Source organism: Hypomesus nipponensis, chromosome 10, assembly GCF_054491055.1.
Source record: "Hypomesus nipponensis isolate SF chromosome 10, ASM5449105v1, whole genome shotgun sequence".
In the NCBI taxonomy this organism is placed as follows: Eukaryota; Metazoa; Chordata; class Actinopteri; order Osmeriformes; family Osmeridae; genus Hypomesus; species Hypomesus nipponensis.
This window is the reverse complement of record NC_140370.1, coordinates 7561908-7583792: the sequence shown is the minus strand read 5'-3', so window position 1 is coordinate 7583792 and position 21885 is coordinate 7561908. Positions and strand designations below refer to the sequence as shown.

General features: G+C 43.8%; 2 protein-coding genes and 17 non-coding genes across 20 annotated transcripts in view; 3 read left to right on the top strand and 16 right to left on the bottom strand.

The window, feature by feature from the left end:
- Positions 1-26: 26 nt before the first annotated feature.
- Positions 27-108, bottom strand: trnas-uga (transfer RNA serine (anticodon UGA)). The gene has a single exon. It is a non-coding gene; the product is annotated as a tRNA-Ser (tRNA).
- Positions 109-243: 135 nt separating this feature from the next.
- On the bottom strand, positions 244-325 carry trnas-cga (transfer RNA serine (anticodon CGA)). The gene has a single exon. It is a non-coding gene; the product is annotated as a tRNA-Ser (tRNA).
- Positions 326-453: 128 nt separating this feature from the next.
- trnas-uga (transfer RNA serine (anticodon UGA)) lies at positions 454-535 on the bottom strand. Its single transcript has one exon. It is a non-coding gene; the product is annotated as a tRNA-Ser (tRNA).
- Positions 536-663: 128 nt separating this feature from the next.
- On the bottom strand, positions 664-745 carry trnas-uga (transfer RNA serine (anticodon UGA)). The gene has a single exon. It is a non-coding gene; the product is annotated as a tRNA-Ser (tRNA).
- A 122-nt stretch (positions 746-867) lies between these two features.
- Positions 868-949, bottom strand: trnas-cga (transfer RNA serine (anticodon CGA)). The gene has a single exon. It is a non-coding gene; the product is annotated as a tRNA-Ser (tRNA).
- Positions 950-1077: 128 nt separating this feature from the next.
- trnas-uga (transfer RNA serine (anticodon UGA)) lies at positions 1078-1159 on the bottom strand. The gene has a single exon. It is a non-coding gene; the product is annotated as a tRNA-Ser (tRNA).
- A 135-nt stretch (positions 1160-1294) lies between these two features.
- On the bottom strand, positions 1295-1376 carry trnas-cga (transfer RNA serine (anticodon CGA)). Its single transcript has one exon. It is a non-coding gene; the product is annotated as a tRNA-Ser (tRNA).
- Positions 1377-1499: 123 nt separating this feature from the next.
- Positions 1500-1581, bottom strand: trnas-uga (transfer RNA serine (anticodon UGA)). Its single transcript has one exon. It is a non-coding gene; the product is annotated as a tRNA-Ser (tRNA).
- A 123-nt stretch (positions 1582-1704) lies between these two features.
- trnas-cga (transfer RNA serine (anticodon CGA)) lies at positions 1705-1798 on the bottom strand. Its single transcript has one exon. It is a non-coding gene; the product is annotated as a tRNA-Ser (tRNA).
- Positions 1799-1926: 128 nt separating this feature from the next.
- Positions 1927-2008, bottom strand: trnas-uga (transfer RNA serine (anticodon UGA)). Its single transcript has one exon. It is a non-coding gene; the product is annotated as a tRNA-Ser (tRNA).
- A 135-nt stretch (positions 2009-2143) lies between these two features.
- On the bottom strand, positions 2144-2225 carry trnas-cga (transfer RNA serine (anticodon CGA)). The gene has a single exon. It is a non-coding gene; the product is annotated as a tRNA-Ser (tRNA).
- A 123-nt stretch (positions 2226-2348) lies between these two features.
- trnas-cga (transfer RNA serine (anticodon CGA)) lies at positions 2349-2430 on the bottom strand. The gene has a single exon. It is a non-coding gene; the product is annotated as a tRNA-Ser (tRNA).
- A 114-nt stretch (positions 2431-2544) lies between these two features.
- Positions 2545-2626, bottom strand: trnas-uga (transfer RNA serine (anticodon UGA)). The gene has a single exon. It is a non-coding gene; the product is annotated as a tRNA-Ser (tRNA).
- A 135-nt stretch (positions 2627-2761) lies between these two features.
- On the bottom strand, positions 2762-2843 carry trnas-cga (transfer RNA serine (anticodon CGA)). The gene has a single exon. It is a non-coding gene; the product is annotated as a tRNA-Ser (tRNA).
- Positions 2844-2971: 128 nt separating this feature from the next.
- On the bottom strand, positions 2972-3053 carry trnas-uga (transfer RNA serine (anticodon UGA)). Its single transcript has one exon. It is a non-coding gene; the product is annotated as a tRNA-Ser (tRNA).
- Positions 3054-3834: 781 nt separating this feature from the next.
- Positions 3835-7338, top strand: l3hypdh (trans-L-3-hydroxyproline dehydratase). Its single transcript, XM_084707751.1, has 6 exons — positions 3835-3974; positions 4506-4988; positions 5424-5593; positions 5785-5907; positions 6400-6537; positions 6869-7338. Exons 2-6 carry the CDS (start codon positions 4511-4513, stop codon positions 6992-6994), a joined length of 1035 nt encoding a protein of 344 aa, XP_084563877.1. The 5' UTR covers positions 3835-3974; positions 4506-4510; the 3' UTR covers positions 6995-7338.
- A 355-nt stretch (positions 7339-7693) lies between these two features.
- On the top strand, positions 7694-7765 carry trnap-agg (transfer RNA proline (anticodon AGG)). The gene has a single exon. It is a non-coding gene; the product is annotated as a tRNA-Pro (tRNA).
- A 267-nt stretch (positions 7766-8032) lies between these two features.
- On the bottom strand, positions 8033-8104 carry trnaw-cca (transfer RNA tryptophan (anticodon CCA)). The gene has a single exon. It is a non-coding gene; the product is annotated as a tRNA-Trp (tRNA).
- Positions 8105-8807: 703 nt separating this feature from the next.
- Positions 8808-21885, top strand: part of gpc5c (glypican 5c) — a 63388-nt gene continuing 50310 nt past the window's right edge. For both annotated transcript variants that reach the window (XM_084708511.1, XM_084708509.1), the window contains exons 1-2: positions 8808-9200; positions 15314-15475. In XM_084708511.1, the coding sequence (XP_084564637.1) occupies positions 9032-9200; positions 15314-15475 (331 nt within the window). In that variant the 5' untranslated portion in view covers positions 8808-9031. The remainder of the gene's footprint in view (positions 9201-15313; positions 15476-21885) is intronic.

Here is a 21885-nt window from a genome sequence, read left to right as displayed (position 1 = left end):
TGACGTAACCATCAGCATAAACAAATCACTGACGGTAGGGTTCGAACCTACGCGGGGAAACCCCATTGAATTTCAAGTCCAACTCCTTAACCACTCGAACAACGGAGCTATCATTCTTTGTGAAGGTATTTCTGAATTCCAAATGCTGGACCACTTTGAAAGTTTTCAACAAAGTGTCTCAATTCAATCATGGCACATTACCATGATGTTGACATCAGCATAAACAAGTCACTTGTGAGCCATCACTGCGAGTAGGGTTCGAACCTACGAGGGGAAACCCCATTGGATTTCGAGTCCAACGCCTTAACCTCTCGGCCATCGCAGCATGCATTTGCAGTGAATTCCTTTCTAAGTTCCCTAAGCTGGATCACTTAGAAAGCCTTCAAACGGCCACTTGTAAATCAATTGTGGCACGATGTAACCTTCAGCATAAACAAATTACTGACGGTTAATCGCTGCGAGTAGGGTTCGAACCTACGCGGGGAAACCCCATTGGATTTCAAGTCCAACTCCTTAACCACTCGGACATCGCAGCTTTGCTTCCTGGCGGAAAGTCTTTATGAATTACAAATGCTGAATCACTTTGAAAGTATTTAAAAAGTTTCAGGAAATCAATCATGGCATGACCTAAAGATCAGCATAAACAAGTCCCTCATGAACAATCGCTGCGAGTAGGGTTCGAACCTACGCAGGGAAACCCCATTGGATTTCAAGTCCAACTCCTTAACCACTCGGACATCGCAGCTTGCCTTTTCAATACGTTCCTTTCTGTATTCCCAAAGCTGGATCACTTGGAAAGCCTTCAAAAATGTGTCTGTAAATCAATTGTGGCAGGACGTCAACATAAAGGAATCCCTAATGATCAATCGCTGCGAGTAGGGTTCGAACCTACGCGGGGAAACCCCATTGGATTTCGAGTCCAACGCCTTAACCTCTCGGCCATCGCAGCATGCATTTGCAGTGAATTCCTTTCTAAGTTCGGTGAGCTGGATCACTTAGAAAGCCTTCAACCAGCCACGTGTAAATCAATTGTGGCACGACGTAACCATCAGCATAAACAAATCACTGACGGTTAATCGCTGCGAGTAGGGTTCGAACCTATGTGGGAAAACCCCATTGGATTTCAAGTCCAACTCCTTAACCACTCGAACATCGCAGTTATCATTCTTGGTTTAGATATTTCTGAATTCCAAATGCTGGATCACTTTGAAAGTTTTCAACAAAGTGTCTCAATTCAATCAGGGCACATTACCATGATGTTGACATCAGCATAAACAAGTCACTCGTGAGCCATCGCTGAGAGTAGGGTTCGAACCTACGCGGGGAAACCCCATTGGATTTCGAGTCCAACGCCTTAACCACTCGGCCATCGCAGCTTGTCCTTTCAATAAATTCCTTTCTGAATTCCGAAAGCTTGATCACTTGGAAAATCTTTAAAAAATGTATCTGTAAATCAATTGTGGCAGGACGTCAACATAAAGAAATCCCTCATGAACAATCGCTGCGAGTAGGGTTTGTGCCTACGCGGGGAAACCCCATTGGATTTCAAGTCCAACTCCTTAACCACTCGGACATCGCAGCTTGCCCTTTCAATATGTTCCTTTCTGTATTCCGAAAGCTGGATCACTTGGAAAATCTTTTAAAAATGTGTCTGTAAATCAATTGTGGCAGGACGTCAACATAAAGAAATCCCTCATGAACAATCGCTGCAAGTAGGGTTTGAACCTACGTTTGAACCTACGCGGGGAAACCCCATTGGATTTCGAGTCCAACGCCTTAACCTCTCGGCCATCGCAGTATGCTTTTGCAGTGAATTCCTTTCTAAGTTCGGTAAGCTGGATCACTTAGAAAGCCTTCAAACTGCCATGTGTAAATCAATTGTGGCATGAAGTAACCATCAGCATAAACAAATCACTGACGGTTAATCGCTGCGAGTAGGGTTCGAACCTACGCGGGAAAACCCCATTGGATTTCAAGTCCAACTCCGTAACCACTCGAACATCGCAGTTATCATTCTTGGTTTAGATATTTCTGAATTCCAAATGCTGGATCACTTTGAAAGTTTTCAACAAAGTGTCTCAATTCAATCATGGCACATTACCATGATGTTGACATCAGCATAAACAAGTCACTCGTGAGCCATCGCTGCGAGTAGGGTTCGAACCTACGCAGGGAAACCCCATTGGATTTCGAGTCCACCGCCTTAACCACTCGGCCATCGCAGCTTGTCCTTTCAATAAATTCCTTTCTGAATTCCGAAAGCTTGATCACTTGGAAAATCTTTAAAAAATGTGTCTGTAAATCAATTGTGGCAGGACGTCAACATAAAGAAATCCCTCATGAACAATCGCTGCGAGTAGGGTTTGTGCCTACGCGGGGAAACCCCATTGGATTTCGAGTCCAACGCCTTAACCTCTCAGCCATCGCAGCATGTATTTGCAGTGAATTCCTTTCTAATTTCCGTAAGCTGGATCACTTAGAAAGCCTTCAACCACCCACATGTAAATCAATTGTGGCATGACGTAACCATCAGCATAAACAAATCACTGACGGTAGGGTTCGAACCTACGCGGGGAAACCCCATTGAATTTCAAGTCCAACTCCTTAACCACTCGAACAACGCAGCTATCATTCTTGGTGAAGGTATTTCTGAATTCCAAATGCTGGATCACTTTGAAAGTTTTCAACAAAGTGTCTCAATTCAATCATGGCACATTACCATGATGTTGACATCAGCATAAACAAGTCACTCGTGAGCCATCGCTGCGAGTAGGGTTCGAACCTACGCGGGTAAACCCCATTGGATTTCGAGTCCAACGCCTTAACCTCTCGGCCATCGCAGCATGCATTTGCAGTGAACTCCTTTCTAAATTCCGTAAGCTGGATCACTTAGAAAGCCTTCAACCAGCCACGTGTAAATCAATTGTGGCGTGACATAACCATCAGCATAAACAAATCACTGACGGTTAATCACTGCGAGTAGGATCCGAACCTACGCGGGGAAACCCCATTGGATTTCAAGTCCAACTCCTTAACCACTCGGACATCGCAGCTTTCCTTTTCAATACGTTCCTTTCTGCATTCACAAAGCTGGATCACTTGGAAAGCCTTCAAAAATGTGTCTGTAAATCAATTGTGGCAGGACGTCAACATAAAGGAACCCCTCATGATCAATCGCTACGAGTAGGGTTTCTGAATTCCAAATGCTGGATCATTTTGAAAGTTTTCAACAAAGTTTCTCAAGTCAATCATGGCACATTACCATGATGTTGAAATCAGCATAAACAAGTCACTCATGAGCCATCGCTGCGAATAGGGTTCGAACCCACGCGGGGAACCCCAGTGGATTTCAAGTCCAAAGCCTTAACTACTTTGCCATCGCATATTTGAATGTGGAGAATTCTGGAAGGCTACACTTTTCCTGTGTTGAATACACAAACAAACAAACAACATATTACTCTATATAGTAGAATTAATATACATATTATTTATGTCAATGCGATACAGAAAATATAACACAATTTTACAGCACTGAATAGCACAATGAAAAAAAACAAATGTTAATGCAATATAGCAAATGCCCCTCATGTAGAACTGTTCATGCACTGAAGTATGGTGAATTAGGCCTATAAATATGACAACTGGCTTAAACATTTTGTATACTTAACTAATGTCAAGATGTTTGTGGGGCTAACACTTTTTAACCAATAACCAATGAGATATATTATGATCAAGATAATCACTTGATAATGTAGAACACAGCAGACAATTGTGTGCTGCATAATCATGTTGGTTTGGCAATTTTGAGGGCGCTTTTATTTTGAAAAACGCTGTATTACTCTCTCAGATGTAGACACCCTGTATTTAAGTTTATGATTGACACGCAGATCAACACATCGACGTTGAAAGTAGACTTTTAAGTTGAAAAAAGGAAACAACGTTGAAATAGTTTTAAACAAGACCAGTTGAAGCAGGTAAAGAGTTATTTTATGCATGTATTCATACATATTACGTTAGCACGGAGGGTTTATAAATAGTTGTGGATCGTCGCATGGTGGTGGTGGTGTGTGGTGTGTGTGGGGGAGGGGGGTGTGCAGATACAACTTTCTATGAAAACACGGAAATACAATTGCGGTTTTTTTCTGAGCCTGTTTAAGTATCTATATTAATCTGGTTACTTTGCTGCTGCTCAACAACGTAAACGGAGCTTGCCAAAGTAGCGGAATGTCGCAAGATATGTCGCTAGTCGCCAGATAAGATTTATTTCACTAGTAAAGGTGAAAAGCTAAATTGGCTAAATTGTGTAGTATGGGTAACTGAGACGCATGGTTTGATGCACAAACTCATGTTCCTTTGATTTCTCACGCAGTCTCACTATGTCAGTCAAAGATACAGCCGGAAGGATGAAGCCTACTATCACCCGTCTAGAATCCCTTAAAAACATGCTGAAGCCTAGATTTTAATGTTGTGTGTTAACCTTAAGTAAAATTTGTATTTTTGTCTAGATCCGATGGATTTAGTGCTTCCACCCCATGATGGAACTGAGCTGTCAGTTGTTGATATGCACACTGGTGGGGAACCATTGCGTATTATCATCAGTGGATATCCAGAGGTAAAGGGTGAGAGTCTACTATCCAAACGTCGTTTCTTGAAGGAGCATCTCGACGTTTTGCGTCAGACCTTGATGTTTGAGCCACGAGGACACTATGACATGTATGGTGCACTGGTTGTGGAGAGTGAGTTATCTGAAGCAGATTTTGGGGTCCTCTTCATGCACAATGAAGGATACAGCACCATGTGTGGTCACGCAGTTATCGCACTTGGGCGTTTTGCAGTTGACTACAAACTTGTCAAAAAGATACAGTCCCCAGAGACCCAAGTGAACATACACTGTCCGTGTGGCCTGGTGAAGGCATTTGTTGAGTATTCAAATGGTAAAACTGGAGGTGTAAGATTCAACAGTGTTCCAGCATTTGCATTTGCTACAGGTGAGAGACCATTAGTACACTGTATGTCATGTGTCAATAGCTATCATAAAGGTCAAATAGGCGAAGCATTTTTTATATGGATTTGTTATTATGTTCACATTAGACCTATCATTGAAGATGCATTGAAATAGTATTTTTTTTTTTTTGAGTTTTAGGGATTGTTGACAATCCATTAACCCCTTTTTTGGGTATTGATTTTGTTGTTGTTTGAGCACTCCAAATACAGAAAGGGTCACAGGGTCATTTTTCAAAATTACTAGAACAAAAGAACAATGACAGCTCTAGCACCTATAAACATATCCTTAGTATAATTAATAAAACGACTTGCATTGTTTTGACCTAGTCTTTTAAATAACAGTATATACTTTTAAATGCTGGGTGATCTCAGTAGTTTATTACTATTGCTTTCTTGGAGCTAATTTGTCTTTTTCTTAGATGTGATTGTCACAGTGGCAGGTTATGGCGAAGTCATGGTTGACATAAGCTATGGAGGTGCCTTCTACGCTTTTGTAGCTGCCCAGAGGTTCGGCCTGGATGTCAACAAGTCAAGAACAAGGGATCTAGTGGATGCTGCCACAGCAGTGACAAATTCTGTCAAATCTCAAGTAACCTTGCAAAGTTATCTACAACATCTTGGACCACCATTAAATTGGACTGGAATCTCACACTGTTAAAATACTACTAATACTATACCTGGCACACAATCAGGTCAATGTAATATAACCCCAAATGTACAATTCCCATGCATCTTTACCAGTGCACTCAAATCAGTTAATGTCAATGTTATCTTCTTTAGGTTAAGCTACACCACCCAATCAATGAGGATCTAGCCTTTCTCTATGGTACTATCCTCACAGACGGCAACGACGTCTATTCCCAAGAACCAACTGCCAATGTTTGTGTATTTGCAGATTCCCAGGTAAAACATTTTGCTCAGTTCTGAATAACCAGGAGGAATGTTGACGAATGTGGCCATATGCATGTTTATGGAAAAAGCCTTGACATCTCATAAGCCAGCTCAATTTATTCACAAAGCCTGTGAGGCAGGCGCTATTAATGGGTGTCCATGTGCTTCAGTCTTGTACACCTGTTGTCACCTGGGCAGTGGCCTTAAAGTTGAGATGTAATAAAAAAAACATAACCCTAACCCTTTTAGATGATATCCCTGGTCATCAAATCAACATCAAATCAAATTCCTACAAACGTTACATACCGCCTATCTATCCTTTATGTATCTATCCTTTATGTCTTGGAAGTATGTCACAATACGGAAGTTAGATACTCCCAAAATGCAGTTTCAGCTCAACTTTAACAGCATGTCAGAGACTGCATTGGGCCAGACTTGGCCACTGCTCATGCAAGATACTTGGGGTCTCGGTTTCTGAAAGAAATGTTCTCTCGTTTCTTACAGGTTGATCGAAGCCCCACAGGATCAGGGGTGACAGCCAGGGTGGCTCTCCAATACCACAAACGCCTTATCCTCCTCAACCAGACAAGAACCTTCCAAAGTGGGACAACAAGATCTCAGTTTACTGGCAGAGCTGTTCAGGTAATAGTATACATACAATTTTCTTCTGTGCTTTTTCTGTTTGTGTCAGATTGATACCCATATGTCAAAGATAATTTCTGGATTCAATAATTATGTCCATCTTTTCCACATCTGAGAAAAAAATCATACGCCCTATCTTTAAAAACTGAGCTGGACCCTTCACACATTTGAGCTTCCAGTTTAGTAGCCAAGTATCTCTCCTGAAATTTGAATTTACAAATAAAAAGAAAAGTTCAGATTTAATGGTTAAAGATTAACAAACGAGCATGAGTAAAACACGTCTTTCCTTTCAGTACAGTATTACCAGTGCCTTTTTCTTTTTCTTCATTAGGAGACAACATGTGGAGACTTTAAGGCTGTGGTGGTGGAGGTGGCTGGCAATGCACACTACACCGGTGTGGCCCGTTTTGTTCAAGAAAGCGCTGACAAGCTAACACATGGGTTCCTACTCAAATAATAACTTTTTTTACTTACTTAAATTCAGCTTGAAAGGCAAAAGTAAAATACTTGGAGCCAAATACTTGTCAACTCAATGGGTAAAAGAAAAAAAATCAAGAGTTTGCATTTCCTCACATATAGGCTACTTAAAGATTGTCCATCATGCTAGCAATGTAATGTAAAACTGGGTCCTACACCTTTGCATGCATAAAATAGCCTACTTCACTGATGATTGTGATTATTAGGCTAGGCCTACCTGTCGTTGGCTTCCACATACGACGTAAATCTATCTTTGACGCTTAAATCTGTCTTTGACGCTTTGCCACGCCGGTATGAGTAGCCTAATAAAATGTTCAATGCCAATTTATATTTTTTTGTCACAAACAGTCAACAGTGCACGTCCTTGGATCCTGAGCAAGACACCTTCCACCTTTCAACGTCATACAATGCCTAAGTCTGAGTATGTGCTCGTTTGCATAAAGGGCATAATTTACCGATTTATTTTTCGCGCTGCACGTCGTTTTTGGGGGTCCTGAGCCTACTTTCAGCAACCGACTTGCAACTTAATACAATTCCCGTTTAGCTAGACGACAGAGCCACAACTACAGATTCTTGGAGTTCTGAAGTTTAATAGTAGTAATTACAGTTCAAGATACGCTACTATTCTGCCGACTGCACAGGAACAGTTGAGATAGTAAAATAATACGTGCTCATGCGTGGCTCGTTGGTCTAGGGGTATGATTCTCGCTTAGGGTGCGAGAGGTCCCGGGTTCAAATCCCGGACGAGCCCTGCTCTCTTTTTGTCTGGTCATTGTCTATTTCTACCAAACGACAAAAAGGTTTTTGTCAGTATTTGTTCAAATAACAGATGTCTTTAGGGCCTATCGAAAAAGCCACGTAGCTAGGAAATTACTTGTTTCAAAAAGTCTGATATAGACACGATACAAACATGATTGAATGCAGCTTGCTGTAAGTGTGCCATGTCTGATCAGTCTTTTCGAATAAAGGAGCTGGTAAACAAACCACTCTGAATTTCTAAGTGATTGAATAAAAAGGATGACCCCGACGTGATTTGAACACGCAACCTTCTGATCTGGAGTCAGACGCGCTACCGTTGCGCCACGAGGTCTAGAATAGCAGGGTTGAATGCATGATATAATACTATTCGTGATAAAGAAGAGGGTTCGATATTTTCTCCATTAATCCCACTTCGCACCGAATCCAACTACTTGCATAAACATTCCCTGTGCCGGTCACAGAACAGGAAACAGCTGATGATGACAGCAGCGTTCGCCAACATTGTTCTATCACGACCAATAGATGGTGGTGTGGTGCATTAAACAAAACAATAGCTTACTTCCCTCAACTGAAACTTAACAGGCACTGAGGACTTCCAGTAATATGCCATGAGCAGATACATTAACTCGTATTTTGTCATTATCTTATGGAGTTTTACTTCCCCCCTAAATCTCGGCAAGAATGTAATTTTTCAAAAAGGCCAAAATTGAATTATTTTCCATTTTATATATTTTTCAATCGGTGTCAGTATTCAGCAGCTCCAACATTTTTGATTTGAATAGCCTACTTATGATCATAAAACGTTTTGTAAAAAGTTTACAATACCCTAATCTACCATGATGCTAGAAATATGTGGTGGCATGCAGAAATTAAAATGTTAACAACTCAAACCTGCAAACCTGAAGATGAAAAGTAGGCTAACGATGATACTTAGTTGATGCTAAAAATAACGTATTTGTTCTACCAACTGGCACCCTTATAGTAAATGAATAGGAGGAGGCGAGAGAGCAGTGAATCGTGCAGTCGAGCATTGCTGTGTTGAGTGTCGGACACAGACTTCTACAATTGGCTACACTCTCCACTTCAGGAAAAAAAAAACACTTATGCATGGAAGCTTGTAGACACACTGAAACAAATAATGTGAAAATTGAAAGCATGTGTACTTTGTCCGTTTAAACCCGTCAATTCTACTTTCTAGTTTTTTTAATCGACTTCAAAATTATTCAAAACTCTTGGATACGCAACGTGAGATGCTGCAATGTTTCGAGGAGTATGGCCACGCGTAAGCATTTTGTGGATTTTTTCAACAGTTTTGTTTTTTGCAAAAGTAGAGGATGTTGACTCTTACAGCTGTCATGAGGTGAAAACCGCGTTTCAAATGCGGCAGATAGGTCCGCTGAAGTGGGTACCGGAGGTACCTGGCACAGGTGAGACTCTGTCAAGGATCACGCACAAAGTAGGCTACTCTTCAAATGCCAATCTATCATAATGTATTCATTTAATCCACATTAGTGCAGACATATTGGCCTCAGCCTACTCTGGTATTATTCTATTTTGGTCGGTTGTCACTAGATGTCGAGAATGCACGTGGTTCTCGGTACGACTGGCAGAGAGTAGCCTAATCATATTCTGAAAGCCAGTGTAAAGCAATACTATACTGACAGACATATTTAAGATATTGACATATTGCCGTGCTCTGATTAGCAAACACCCAGAAAGTACAGTGTGCCAATAATCCATGTTACCTCAGCATGAGGAATTGTTTGCTGTCAAGATTGAATCAATTTTCATCCTAGTCAGGTCCATCTCAAGTAATATTTAATTGAAATATTGTTTTGCTAAGCCTACCTGCTTAGCCCCCACGTGTTTACCAAATAAACCTGGAAAGCAATCAATTTTTTTAATGTACCTGGCACAAAGACATAGCTGTAGGGGCTAACATTGATTTTGAACTGGAACTGGTTTATGGAAAAACGTTTTGTATTGTGGTTTTACCTTTCAGTAGGTGTCTATTATTTAGTACAATCCCTATGTGCACTTTTGGGGTGCTGGAATACAATAATTGTGCTGAGCAAGTATGCACATGGTAAGAGGTAGGGTTTAAACTGCAGTGGAGAGCAGCAGCATCAGGTGTGAGATTACTGGGACAATATTGGTAGAAATATAATTTCTAATTAAAAGCTGGTTACTGGTACAAGAATTGAATCAAGCAAAGGTTCCATCTGGGACATTTTCTACGGGTACCCTTAACAAAAGTTGCAGAACCATTTCTGTGGGAGTGTGAATCTACTATGCCACATGCACAAAAAATGTAGGGATAAACTGAATCTGTTTGTTGTTATAAACTTGAAGGAGTTAAAACTGAGCCCACATCGAAGATGCAACTCTATACAAGACACCAGGAGGGTGGTCTTGTTAAGATGTCACCAGTCTGCATGCAATTGTTTGAGCTGCATGGTATAAAAAGGCACGGGGAGCTGTATGACTGCAGATGACTAGACTGGGAGGGGGGGGGGGGGGGACTGAAACCTCGGCTGTTCAGAGCTGTTTGTTAGCGGGGATAACACATGAATTGAAGCTTGGTATTAGAGGCATGTTAGGATATGGGGGTCCCACCACCAAGAGTGAACGTCTCCCGTCTGTTTCTGCCCCTGGAGCTTCAGAAGTGTGTTCAACACAGAGGTTGCATGTCTCACTTGCACACTCATCCTCTCCACAGCTAATTCAACACCACCTTTTTGCCTTAATCACGTTATTTGTTGTTTCTTATTTGGAGTGGTGCTTACCAGGCTGTATTGGCCAGACCGGCTCGCTCTTCAAAGTGGTGACCAAAGGAGAGCGTGAGAGAGAAGAGAGATGCCCTGTGTGTGTCTGCACGTGTGTGCGTGTGTGTGTATACAACTCTGCTATGCCGCTTCCATTCTCAGATCAAGGGCCAACCAAAGCAGCTCATGAAATCTGAAGTGGTGAAACCTCAGCTCTTTTCATGCTCTGTATTTGCTTTGGGGGGGTACACAGTGCCGTGTTTCATTCATGTGCAGTGAACTGATTTCTCACTAAGTGACTAAGGAGTGTGGCAGAGTGGAACTTTTAGTACAGTTGAACCTGGAGACTCCAAATGGAGAGAATGGCACTTTTATTGCAGATACGTTACTTAATTGATTCTGTACTTGACAGCCCTAATTCCACTGTTATCTACGGCCTTCATTATACTTTTGAAAGCATAGAACTGTTCAATACCAATAACAGATGGAATCTCCAGGCATAGAGCAAGGTTTTGTTCTACTTTTCCCAAACAAAACTTTAAGAATAGCCTGAGGTCATCAATGACGTGTACTTTCAACCTGTGATTATTTTTTGAAAGTTACAACTGCTGTGGTTCTGTGATGCGCGGCCAAAGGGCTCCGTATATGAGATTAGAGAGGCATGTTGACATCACGTTTTTGGAGATGCGTCAGTTAGATGTCAGGCGCTTCGTTCATGAACACAAAAGCTTCTGGCTAGCTATCTGCAGTCCACCAGTCTACTTCTAGGTCCGAGTCAGCTGTCCATACAAGTCTGTATGACCAAAAAGAAGACGAGATGTTTCATAAAAAGTCATGCACAGTATCTTGTGGATATGTGGTACAATAGTGCCAAACATATCATACCACGCCTACCCAGTCAGTAGAGGTTCGTAAAAGCATGCTGGAGTGATGATAGGGTGCTAGAGCGATGAAGAGGGAGGTGAAGTTTACACATCTGCTATGGCCTACAAAGCCAGGATATATGTGTTTAGTTTAGCAAAAAGAAATGGAAGCACAGCATGTTATCACATGTCACCACCACATCCACACAACAGCGTCAAATGAACTGGCATGAACTGAAGCATATGAATTCCCTTTGATTGGTCATAGTCATTTGAGTCTCTTTTTAAGCGTTTCAAACAGAGGGAACACACACAGCACACATCACCCCCTCAACAGACCAGGGCCTCATTACACTTGTGCTCTGAGGAATGTACATAGCATTTGCATACATTTTCAGTCATCTATTCAAGTAAAGTTACAGCAACAATGTTCTTAAGTGGCTCAGCTTATTAAACTGCTGAACCGGACTGGAGCTCCTTCTCCAATCCTCTCCCATCAATGAAGGCTCACCAGGGTCTACCAAATCAGAATCAGCTTAATGTGTCTGGGTTCCAAGCCCCCATTATTGGATTTCCCTTTAAGTTGATTGGTGTTATTGCTGTTTGTGCAAGACTACCCCCGCCAGGTATGTTGGTTGTCTTTATGCTATTAGAAGTAGAAAACAGAATGAAGTACAGTGTGTGTGTGTGTGTGTGTGTGTGTATGGGGGTGCATGGTTGAAGAAGTAAATGGGAAGAAGGTGGAATTTCACCATTGGTGGTTGGGTATTCCAGGCTGGGAAGGTAGTAGAGCCCCTGGGAAGTCTGAATAGAGATTTGTTAGTACCTGGTGCATCTCTCTTCCTGTTTCATGGCCCCTTTGCTCTGCCTTCTCCCATGCATTGGCCCCCGGTGCCCAGAAGTACATTTCTTATGTCTAACCCCACCCAACACTGGCCTCTGGACCCCTAAGTGGCCGGTCACCAGGGGCACTGCCAGCTTGAAGTCGGCCAAAGCCAAACATTCCATGTGCGATTGAGGGCCATCCAAAAATTCAGGTATGCGGCAGAGCCTCTTTGAATCGTGTTTTCAATCAACACAGTCCCTCCCAAGTAAAGCAAATCAATATAGAGTAAATATCCTGCAGGTTCACTGGATGGGGCAAGCAGGTTTTCTGAGGCTAGAGAGGGAGGAGAGCAGAGTAAAATATCTACAAAGGGCAACTCGGTTGCTTTAATTACCTGCCATTCCACAAAGTTATTCCTGTTCTTGGGGGAAAAATATAAAATTTGAAATTGTGAAGTGAGGTGCATAGGAATCTCTGTGTGTTTTACTCTATTAGTCCCTCCATCAACTAAACTGCACTTGTGATCAACAATTCAAGACCCTTGAATGTAATATGGTCTTGGTTTTAATACATCCAATTACTTCTAATTACTTCTAATTTTTGTCACCTGAACATGATTAGAGGAATTATGTCTCTTGGTTGACTTTCACCCTTTAGAACTGTAGCTGGACAGTAATTAAGTGAGACCATGTTTATTTAGCGTCTTTGGAAGAAATGTATCCTATAAGGGGCTTCAACTCAGCTCCATGTTATTGTTCCAATATAAAGAATTATAAAGGTTCGTTGTCAAGTACGTGTGTGTGATGTGTGTGTGGTCAAGCTCATTGTTGCAGACTCTCACTGTCCTATTGAACACATCTCCAAGCTTCCCATTTGTACCTGTCATGTCACATGCGTAGCTTTGCATCCAGGAGCTAGCCAATGAAACTAATCTGATAGCTTAGTTATGTGTTCTGTGTGTGGTGTGGGCCTAACAAGTCAAGACTTGACTTATAATCAATGTTCTGAAATATTCCTGACACTGTTGACCTGCATCGATATCTGCTGCCATGGTGTTGGCTGCTAAAGTCCTTCTGGGTATCACTTACCCCCCCCCCCCACCCCCCCGTTGATACACGCGAGGAGCGGACATGAGAGGCCGGAATAAATTCCTCTGTGAGTCCCTGGATATTAGTTTCATATCAGAGATAACACACAGAGGGAGAAGGACCAGCCAGTTTGGATAACAGGGTCAGGGACCAAGAGAGAGAGAGAAAGTGAGGGTGAGGTGATAGAGCCAGTGGAAGAGAGAAAAGGGGATTCTGGAAACTGTCTGGCAGAGAGAGAGGGAAGAGAGACTGATGTCAGTCGGCCAGTTATGTCCTCATTCCTTGGGAATGACAGACACATGCAAGGGGGGGGGGGGGGGGGGGGTCAGTAAACACTAGCAGGGTAATTGAGAGACAGCCATGCCTGACTAGGGTATGCCAAGCAAATGAGGTTGAGGAGGAGGGGGAATGTTGAGAGTGCAAGCCTATTGTGTTTCATGGATGGGATTTGGTCAGCAAGGCACCGGTCATGCAGCCCCAGTTCTGAGACGGTGCTTCGGAGTCCAGTTACACCACCTGCCCCCCCCCCCCCCCCCCTGCCCCCTTGCTGATGACATGGTGCCTAATTGTGATGCACCTTAAATTGTTAGATCTTATTAAACCGAACCGAACTGTGATGTAGACCTAGTTATTATGAATGGTTAATACCACAGGACAAGTGGGTGTATTCATGTGTGTATGCATGTCTTTGTAGACAAATGTGTGTGTTTGTGGGCACGAGTGTGCATTATTGTCGACACGTATATGTGCATTTTGTGCATGCACATACTGTATGTTTTATGTGTGTGTGTTTGTGCATCCTGGGTTGTGTGCTGTGCATATACGACAGCCAGTACATGCAAATGCTATTTATACTTGGAGCACAGGCAGTATTTATAGCAGTAAGCATGTTTAAATTCTTCTTGGTCTACTTCCCCACGGCGCCTATCTTTCGTTCTCGGACCCCAAGTGTCTGCATGCCCAGTGTTTTATACCCTTCAAATTAATACATGGATTATGTATGCTGACGTAAATGTCAATACTTAAAGTCAAAAACGGAATGTGCCCTGTCCATGTATGTGCTAATTGGGGCTGTAATAAAATATTGATACACAGTATCGCGATATTATGTTTGCCGACACTATCGAGTGTCAAACTGCTGTATCAATATTTTGTATGTTTTTTTCATTCAACATTCATGGCAATGATTTTGTTTTCAGTTTATATTCCGACTGCTAGATACTAGATACTAGCAGTCTTGTTATCTCTGAACGTAAACTGTGACAGAAAGTAGCATTAGGGCACACCCCTAATGTTAGCGTTGGCAAACATAGTTCAGTAGTAATGGAAGACGGAAGATTTGTTTCAGCTCCCACTGCGGTCTAATATATATTTCATATTGTAGAACATTTGATCTAATATGAAATCAGATGACCTGATTTTGACCTGAAGGTTACTGCATTGGGTCCAGTATAACACCATATTATAGTGTTCCTATTTATATAACCCAAAAACAAAAATCAGTCCCCTGAAATAATTATGTGAGATTAATGAAAATACTTGAGGCAGACCGATTATATCTCTAGTCAAGTATTAGCAACAGAAGCGAGCACTTAAACAATATTTTTATATCTGAATTTAATCCAGTAAATCTGTTTGCAAAATAGTCTAATTTGAAGTTTATTTATTCAAAATATTGTTTTTTTCACTTATCTGAGTCAGTAATGCACTCAAAAAATCCTTATCGGTCCTGCTCAGAGTCTGGCTCTAATGTCAACCAAACATGTCAGTAAAATGCCCTTCTCTCTCTCCCTAAACAGAAACAATCCAAAGTAACACTCTTTACAAGCACCAATTGACCCAGATTGACTGTGTGTGTTTGTGTATGACTAAATGTATCTATGTGGGAGTTGTGTGTATGTTGTGTGTATGAGAGCGTGAGAGAGAGTTTTGAATCCTCTGATGCCAGTTGGGGTTGGAATGTTCCTAATGTATGTCCTCCCCCCACTCCACCCCCAGATGTGGACCTGCTGGTGTGTAAACACCAGGGTCCATCCTGCTGTACTCGCAAGATGGAGGACAGCTACCAGGCAGCGGTGAGACGGGAGACTCTTCAAAACATCCACTCCTACAGCTTCGAGCTCAAGTACCTCATCTCAGGACATGCCATCGCCTTCCAGGGTAAAGACGTTTAGCTGTGGCCACTGGGTTGGTTGGACAGAGGAGGCAGGCTGGGATGGATAAGAGGAACAGGGCAGGTGCTGGGATGGGAAGACAGGTATTGGGATGGTAAGACAGGTGCTGGGATGGGAAGACAGGTATTGGGATGGTAAGACAGGTGCTGGGATGGGAAGACAGGTATTGGGATGGTAAGACAGGTGCTGGGATGGGAAGACAGGTATTGGGATGGTAAGGTAGGTGCTGGGATGGACAGGGGGGCATTGCAGAAGACTGGAGATGGAGTTTCCCATGCAGTCTCTTTCTATACAGATGAAATAATGATTTAAGCACAGTGAAAGGTAGTCAGTCACCTCAAAGTATTTGGATGAGGCCCTAAGCAGAATTCGATGATGACATATAGTTGAACTTCCTCAATTATTTGAAGCCCAACTCAACTGTGAAAAGCAAAACACCATTTGTTTTCTTATTTGCAAGAATGTTTATTTGTCAGCTATTCCTCAAAAATGTTTTTATTTCCAGCCCCCTGTGGCCAGAGCTGCTTGCGTGCCCAGTCTTAGGCTGGATATGATTGGTGGAGTGAACACATCTTCTCATTTAGTTGTTTCCCCTGGTGGTTTTGGCAGGGGCTATATTTGGGAGAGGATAGGAAGGGAAATGGACTGTGGGGGGCAAGGGACAGGGGGTGAGGGGGTGGTGTGTAAGAAAGGAGGGGAAGGACACAGGTGGTGGAAAGAAGGCAAGAAGAAAACATATGTGGGGAGGATAGGGGAGGGGATAGGTTAATTGGTACAGAGAAGATGTGAGGCTATAGAAAGGTGAAAAGAAGGGGGACAGGAAAGGGGGAAGGAATGGACTAGAGGGTTTGAATGAGAGCAGAATTAGAGAGGGGGAAATCGGTATTCGGAGCAAGGTGCATGGTCGAAGTCAACTCTTTGTGACATGCTCCAGGCTATAAGACTGGCCCTGGCCCTAGCAGTAGTCCTGCCACTTGTCCTGGCACTAGCCCTGGCCCTAGCCTCGTTTTCCAGAGGGGCATTTACTGGACCAATTGCTGCAAGGTAACAGGCAAGCTCCCTTCCTCCACACTCAGCCCAGTGTAACTGGTAACTATCAAGGTCAGTCCAGGAAGGGATGTAGTAAGATGTCATCTGTTTCAATGGACAGGACAGAATCTGTAGAATGCAGTTCTATATGACAACCTGAGGTGGGGCTAATGAGCCCTTTGTATCCAGACCCAAAGGACAAGGATTCCGATGAAGTGCCTGGTCCAGAACCTTCCATTTCTCCTTCCTCAGCATGTTCCCTTGGTTATTAGTGGGGGGGCACATATACACATGCACGCACACACACACACACAGACACACGCAGACACACACACACACACACACAGTGTGTTAGGTGCCCCCTCAGTGGGTAATCTGCTCTGCTGGCGACCCTGCAGTGTTTGTTTGATCATCCCTCACTCTTTTAATCTCCTCTCTTTCCTCGGGCGTGGTCATTGTTTATTCTACCCTGGTCTCTCCCTTAAATCTGTACCGCTATCCATGTACTCTTGATACAATAAATCTGGGTTCTCTCTTTCTCTCACTGTTGGCTGGGTGTATGCAATTAGGTAATGGGTCAGTATGCAGGCAAGTTGTGTGTGCTTGAGTGTGTCTGTTTTGCTTGCCGTGTGTTTTGACAGGAGAAATAGCCTACTGTGCTCTGTCATGTGCGGGGGAAGTCTACTCAGCTCAAATCTGCCATTTTGAACTGGCATGTTTTTCCCCAAACTGTTCTCGTCTTATGTTGTACACCTAGGCATAAGGAAAACAGAAATTCCTCAAGGGTACAGAGGAAGTAGGGGCTAACGACCCAGCGGCAATGCAACCTCTTTGACAGCAGGGGGACAAAAGAGGGTGTGATGACGTCTCAGATCCTACACACACGCACGCACACACACACACACACACACACACACACACACACACACACACACAAACATACACACACACTGCTACTCTGGCTGTATGATATAATTGCAAGTGAATGTTGGGACTGGAGCCTAGTCTGAGCCTGTCCAGATTAAGAGCTGTGACCTGTCAGCCTTATCTAGCCAGCCAATCGGACCACATGCACATGGGTCAGTTGCCTGCTGGAGTGTGTGTTTGTTTCTGTCACCTCGTAATCAGTAGCTTCTCAGGGTTTGAGGCCTTTTAAATCCTGGGCTAGTCACCAACAGACAGCATCTGTTGACTTGTTTACTTCTCCTTAGAGTTTGTGTGTGTGGTGTCAGGTGGGAATGCTCTGCAGGTGCAATAGCAAACATTTTCATGTGTGTACTGTGTGTGTGTTTGTGCACACCTGTGTACAGGATGTGTTGGTGTTAATTTTGACAGCTATTTTAGATTTTGTCTGGTCATAATCCTTTTTGCTAGAAGGCTTATAAGTCTTTACATTTCATCTTTTAAGCATTGAAGTTAACATTATTCATACAATACTCATTGTAATTCATAATGGAGTGAATATATATATATTTTATGATGATGACATCAAATCCAAAACACAAATTGTTCAAATGAATTGAAATCTAATCACAAACAGCTACTATGAACTGCATAGTCTCTTCTCAGTTTGACATGTATATAGTAAAGACTTATTTATAAGTAAACTGTGTGTTTATCTCATTGTGTTAGTGTTAGTGTTGGGTAGAGGTGGAAACAAATGTAATGTGAGGATACCCACAAGCAGCAGAGCCAACACCCTGCAGCCACTGATGTGCCCAGCATGGAGACAGGCCTTTCGAGACAAACACCATGACTAACATCTCGTCTGGGCAGGAGTGTGCGTGATCCGTGTTCCTGCCTCAGTATTCCTACATTTCTAGTATCGCACACAGCCAACAGTGCTCAATCACCTCGGATAGACATCGTTCTGACACTGTAAGAGGTAAGTGTCTGCAGTGTTGTCTTAGCGTGAGTGAGGAGCTAAGCCCCCCTCAGCCGAAGTCGGAGGGACTAGGGTGAGGCCATGGGAAGGGTGGTCCCCCCTGCCTCGTTAAGGACAACTAATGAGCTGATCCTCGTCTGCATGCCACAGGGGTTAGAACTCTCTTGACCCCCTGTCCTAAGAGACTGGTGTGTCTGCGTGGGCTAAGAAAACCATCCAGGGGATACGGATGGCCTGTTTGTCTGTCTGTCTGTCTGTCTGTGTGTCTGTCTGTGCCTGTCTGTCTGTCTGTCTGCCTGTCTGGCCAACAACTTGCCTGGCTGTGTGTGTGTGTGTCTGTCTGCCTTCTATCTATAGACTTTTTTCTTCTCGCTCCATAATTCAATGCTACACACAGCGGGAGTTTTCTCTGAGGATCTGTCAGGGTTGCTCACACTGGTTTGCGGTTAAAAGACATAGTTTATCCGTCGATGTTCACAACGATAAGATGTCTTTATTAAAAGCCGATGATTTATTGACAGTATGTGTGTCTGTGCATGCTGTGTGTGAATCTGTGTGCTTGTGTCCATGCGAGTGAGTGTGTGTGGGTGCATGTTTGTGTGGTGAATAATCAGATGTGCTTTGTCTTGTCTGTCTTGTGGATTCTAATTCAAGCCCAGAGGACATTTGACAGACATAGTCATAGCTCCAGAGGCCCCAGGCTGGACATGATGACATAGCACCATGAGATCATGTTCACATTAAGGAGGACATCCGGCTCTGACCCTTCATGTCACATTCAATGTTACTGGCTAGACAAATGTTTTTGTGTGTGTGTGTCTGTGTGTGTGTGTGTGTGCTTTCATGTCCCCTAAGTGGCTGTGACACACCAGGCTAGAATGTGTTCCCCAAAGAAAGAGAAAGAACCCTCAGAGTCCTCACACACACACACACACACACACACACACACACACACACACACACACACACGTAGGCGGCACTCAAACACGTACTCTCTACTTTTTATTTCCCCACACCCTCCGTGTCTGTCTCTCACTTTCTCTTTGTCCTCTGTTTTATCAGCAACCAAGTGAAGCACCAACGACAGCGAGCTGGGCCCAATGGAGTGGGGCGGCGGGGCACCATGCCAAACGCTCGCTGGTGCAGTTAGGGAACCCTCACGTCTCAATGACACCCCAGCTGCCAAGATTGCACAGCGCAAAGCAAAACTGTAAAACAAATGATATTCTCTCTCTCTCTCTCTCTCTCTCTCTCTCTCTCTCTCTCTCTCTCTCTCTCTCTCTCTCTCTCTCTCTCTCTCTCTCTCTCTCTCTCTCTCTCTCTCTCTCTCTCTCTCTCTCTCTCTCTCTCTCTCTCTCTCTCTCTCTCTCTCTCTCTCTCTCTCTCTCTTCCCCCCTCCCCTCCCCCTTGTCAACTTGTGATGTTACTGGTCGTTGTCCTTTTCATCTGTCTGCCTCAAGCCCCAGGCATGGATAGAACAACAGTTGAATCCTAGGGAAAAGCTACACCACAATTTCTCATGGAGTAGAAAAGAAAATAACTGAGTCGAGTTGAATAGGTGTCAAGACTAGACTAGAGAAGGCAAAAAAGAGCGGGAAAGTGCAGAGCGGGACAGACAAACAGACAGAGAGAGAGACACACACAGAGAGACCAAGACAGAGAAATGAAATGACTGGCCAGTAGTGCACGTCAGTGGAGAGAGTTAGTTAGCTGTTGAGCGTCAGCCTGTGGAAGGTGAGAGGGAGTGGCTCCGTCTCCCGAGTGCCTCTGCTGTGACTTTCACACGCTCGCTTCTCCAAAGTGTGTGTGTGTGTTTTTTGGGCGTATGTGCATCTAGTGTGTGTGTGTGTGTGTGTGTGTGTACGTGTGGCCATAGGCAGTGAGTCACACCATTACCTCAACCATTAGTCCCTTCCAGTCTCAGCTGGTAGAGTTACGCTTGGCCTTTTCCCCTCCTAGCTTCCCCTCTCTCGCCTTCCTCTCTCCCCCTCACTCCAGCTATGTACATCCTCTCACTTCCCTCCACGAAGCCCCGCTCTCCTCATCCTCCTCCTCTCGCGTCTTCTCCATTAATCAGTCCAGAAACAGCTGGTTTTATTAAGCATCTGCACATCCATCCATCCCACCCTGGACAGAGACGGAACGAGAGAGAGAGACGGAGAGAGGGAAAAGGAGGGGAAAAGCGGAGACGGAGCATTCCCTCAGCGGAGAGAGGCTGTTCCGTTGCGTTTCCGTCTGCGTTGGGGCTTGACAGCGGTCCAGGGTGATTCAGGATCCTCCCTTCTTCCCTTCGCACACAACTCTTGTTTCTCCGTTCCCTGGGCCCCTGGTGCAAAGCAATTAGTAACCTTTCCCTAAAGATTGTTCGATCTAGAATAGAGGGGAAGACAATGTTCTGAAATGTCCATAATACGCCGTCTTTCAGCACTTTTTTGGAAAATACAGCTTATACAAATTTGCATCTTGTATGGGTCTGTGGCTTTCCTGTCAAATATGTTGTTGCAAATGCTACTGGCTAGTAGATAAGAAAGAATGTGCATCATCTTAGAGATCATCAAATTAAATCAATGTTGAATTCCCTCTACCCTTAACAGTCTATAAAGCAGGTTCTAGTTTGTGTTCCAGAGGAGAGTCATGCTAGTCTGTCATCAACCAGAATTGACATTGAGCAGCCAGTTCAGACAACCGGCCCCCAACCCCCCCTAATGTATCATGACGTGTTAGCTTGTTACATTGATGACATATCCACATACTCCCTGACTGATTCAACACCCTATCCCTAGGTACTACCTTCAATCTCTCTGCCCAAAGGTCAGAGGTTGAGTGACACTCTACTCTCAACTGGTAACCCAAGCCTTAAGAGGCTCGCAGGCAGATGGATAAAGAGCTCATGTGGATTTCTTGTAATTAAGAACAGGATATGTAATCCACACATGTGAATGGCACTTATCTATACTGTGACCTTTTATGAAACCAGAGACTCGGTCAGGAATAAAATGCTGGTGGTTGGATGGGCCCAAACCCGGGCCAGACCCAGACCGAGCTAGACATGGCCCACTGCCTCTCTGGTATGAGAATGGTGTCTCCTACTTCATTATCACACTATTACCCTCTGTTGCAGTTCACACAGACGCACACACATACATCCCTGCTGGTTGGAACCCCCCCGGGCTGACTCCACGGCTAACCACACACGTCCCACAGGAAGGTGGAGTGGAGGCAGGAAGGATAGCCCAGTTTTGCTGTTTATGGCAACCTCTGTTTACTTCCATTCACATACAATCACACACACTGACAAATAGACACCACACACACGTACACACATACATACAGAACAAACACATGCAAACACATACAGTCAGACGCCACACACACACACACACACACACACATAGAAAAGCCTGCATGTAAACACACACACACACACAGCTAGGCTGACTCCTGATGGGAAGTGGCTTGGAGGTGTGGTCAGGCTCTGCTGG

Bases quoted from the DNA above. Each gene is read 5' to 3' on its own strand.
- l3hypdh (XM_084707751.1), top strand. From the start codon at position 4,511: ATGGATTTAGTGCTTCCACCCCATGATGGAACTGAGCTGTCAGTTGTT. The intron at 5,594-5,784 runs GTAACCTTGCAA...TATCTTCTTTAG, and splicing joins CAAATTCTGTCAAATCTCAA to GTTAAGCTACACCACCCAAT. The intron at 6,538-6,868 runs GTAATAGTATAC...TTTCTTCATTAG, and splicing joins TTACTGGCAGAGCTGTTCAG to GAGACAACATGTGGAGACTT.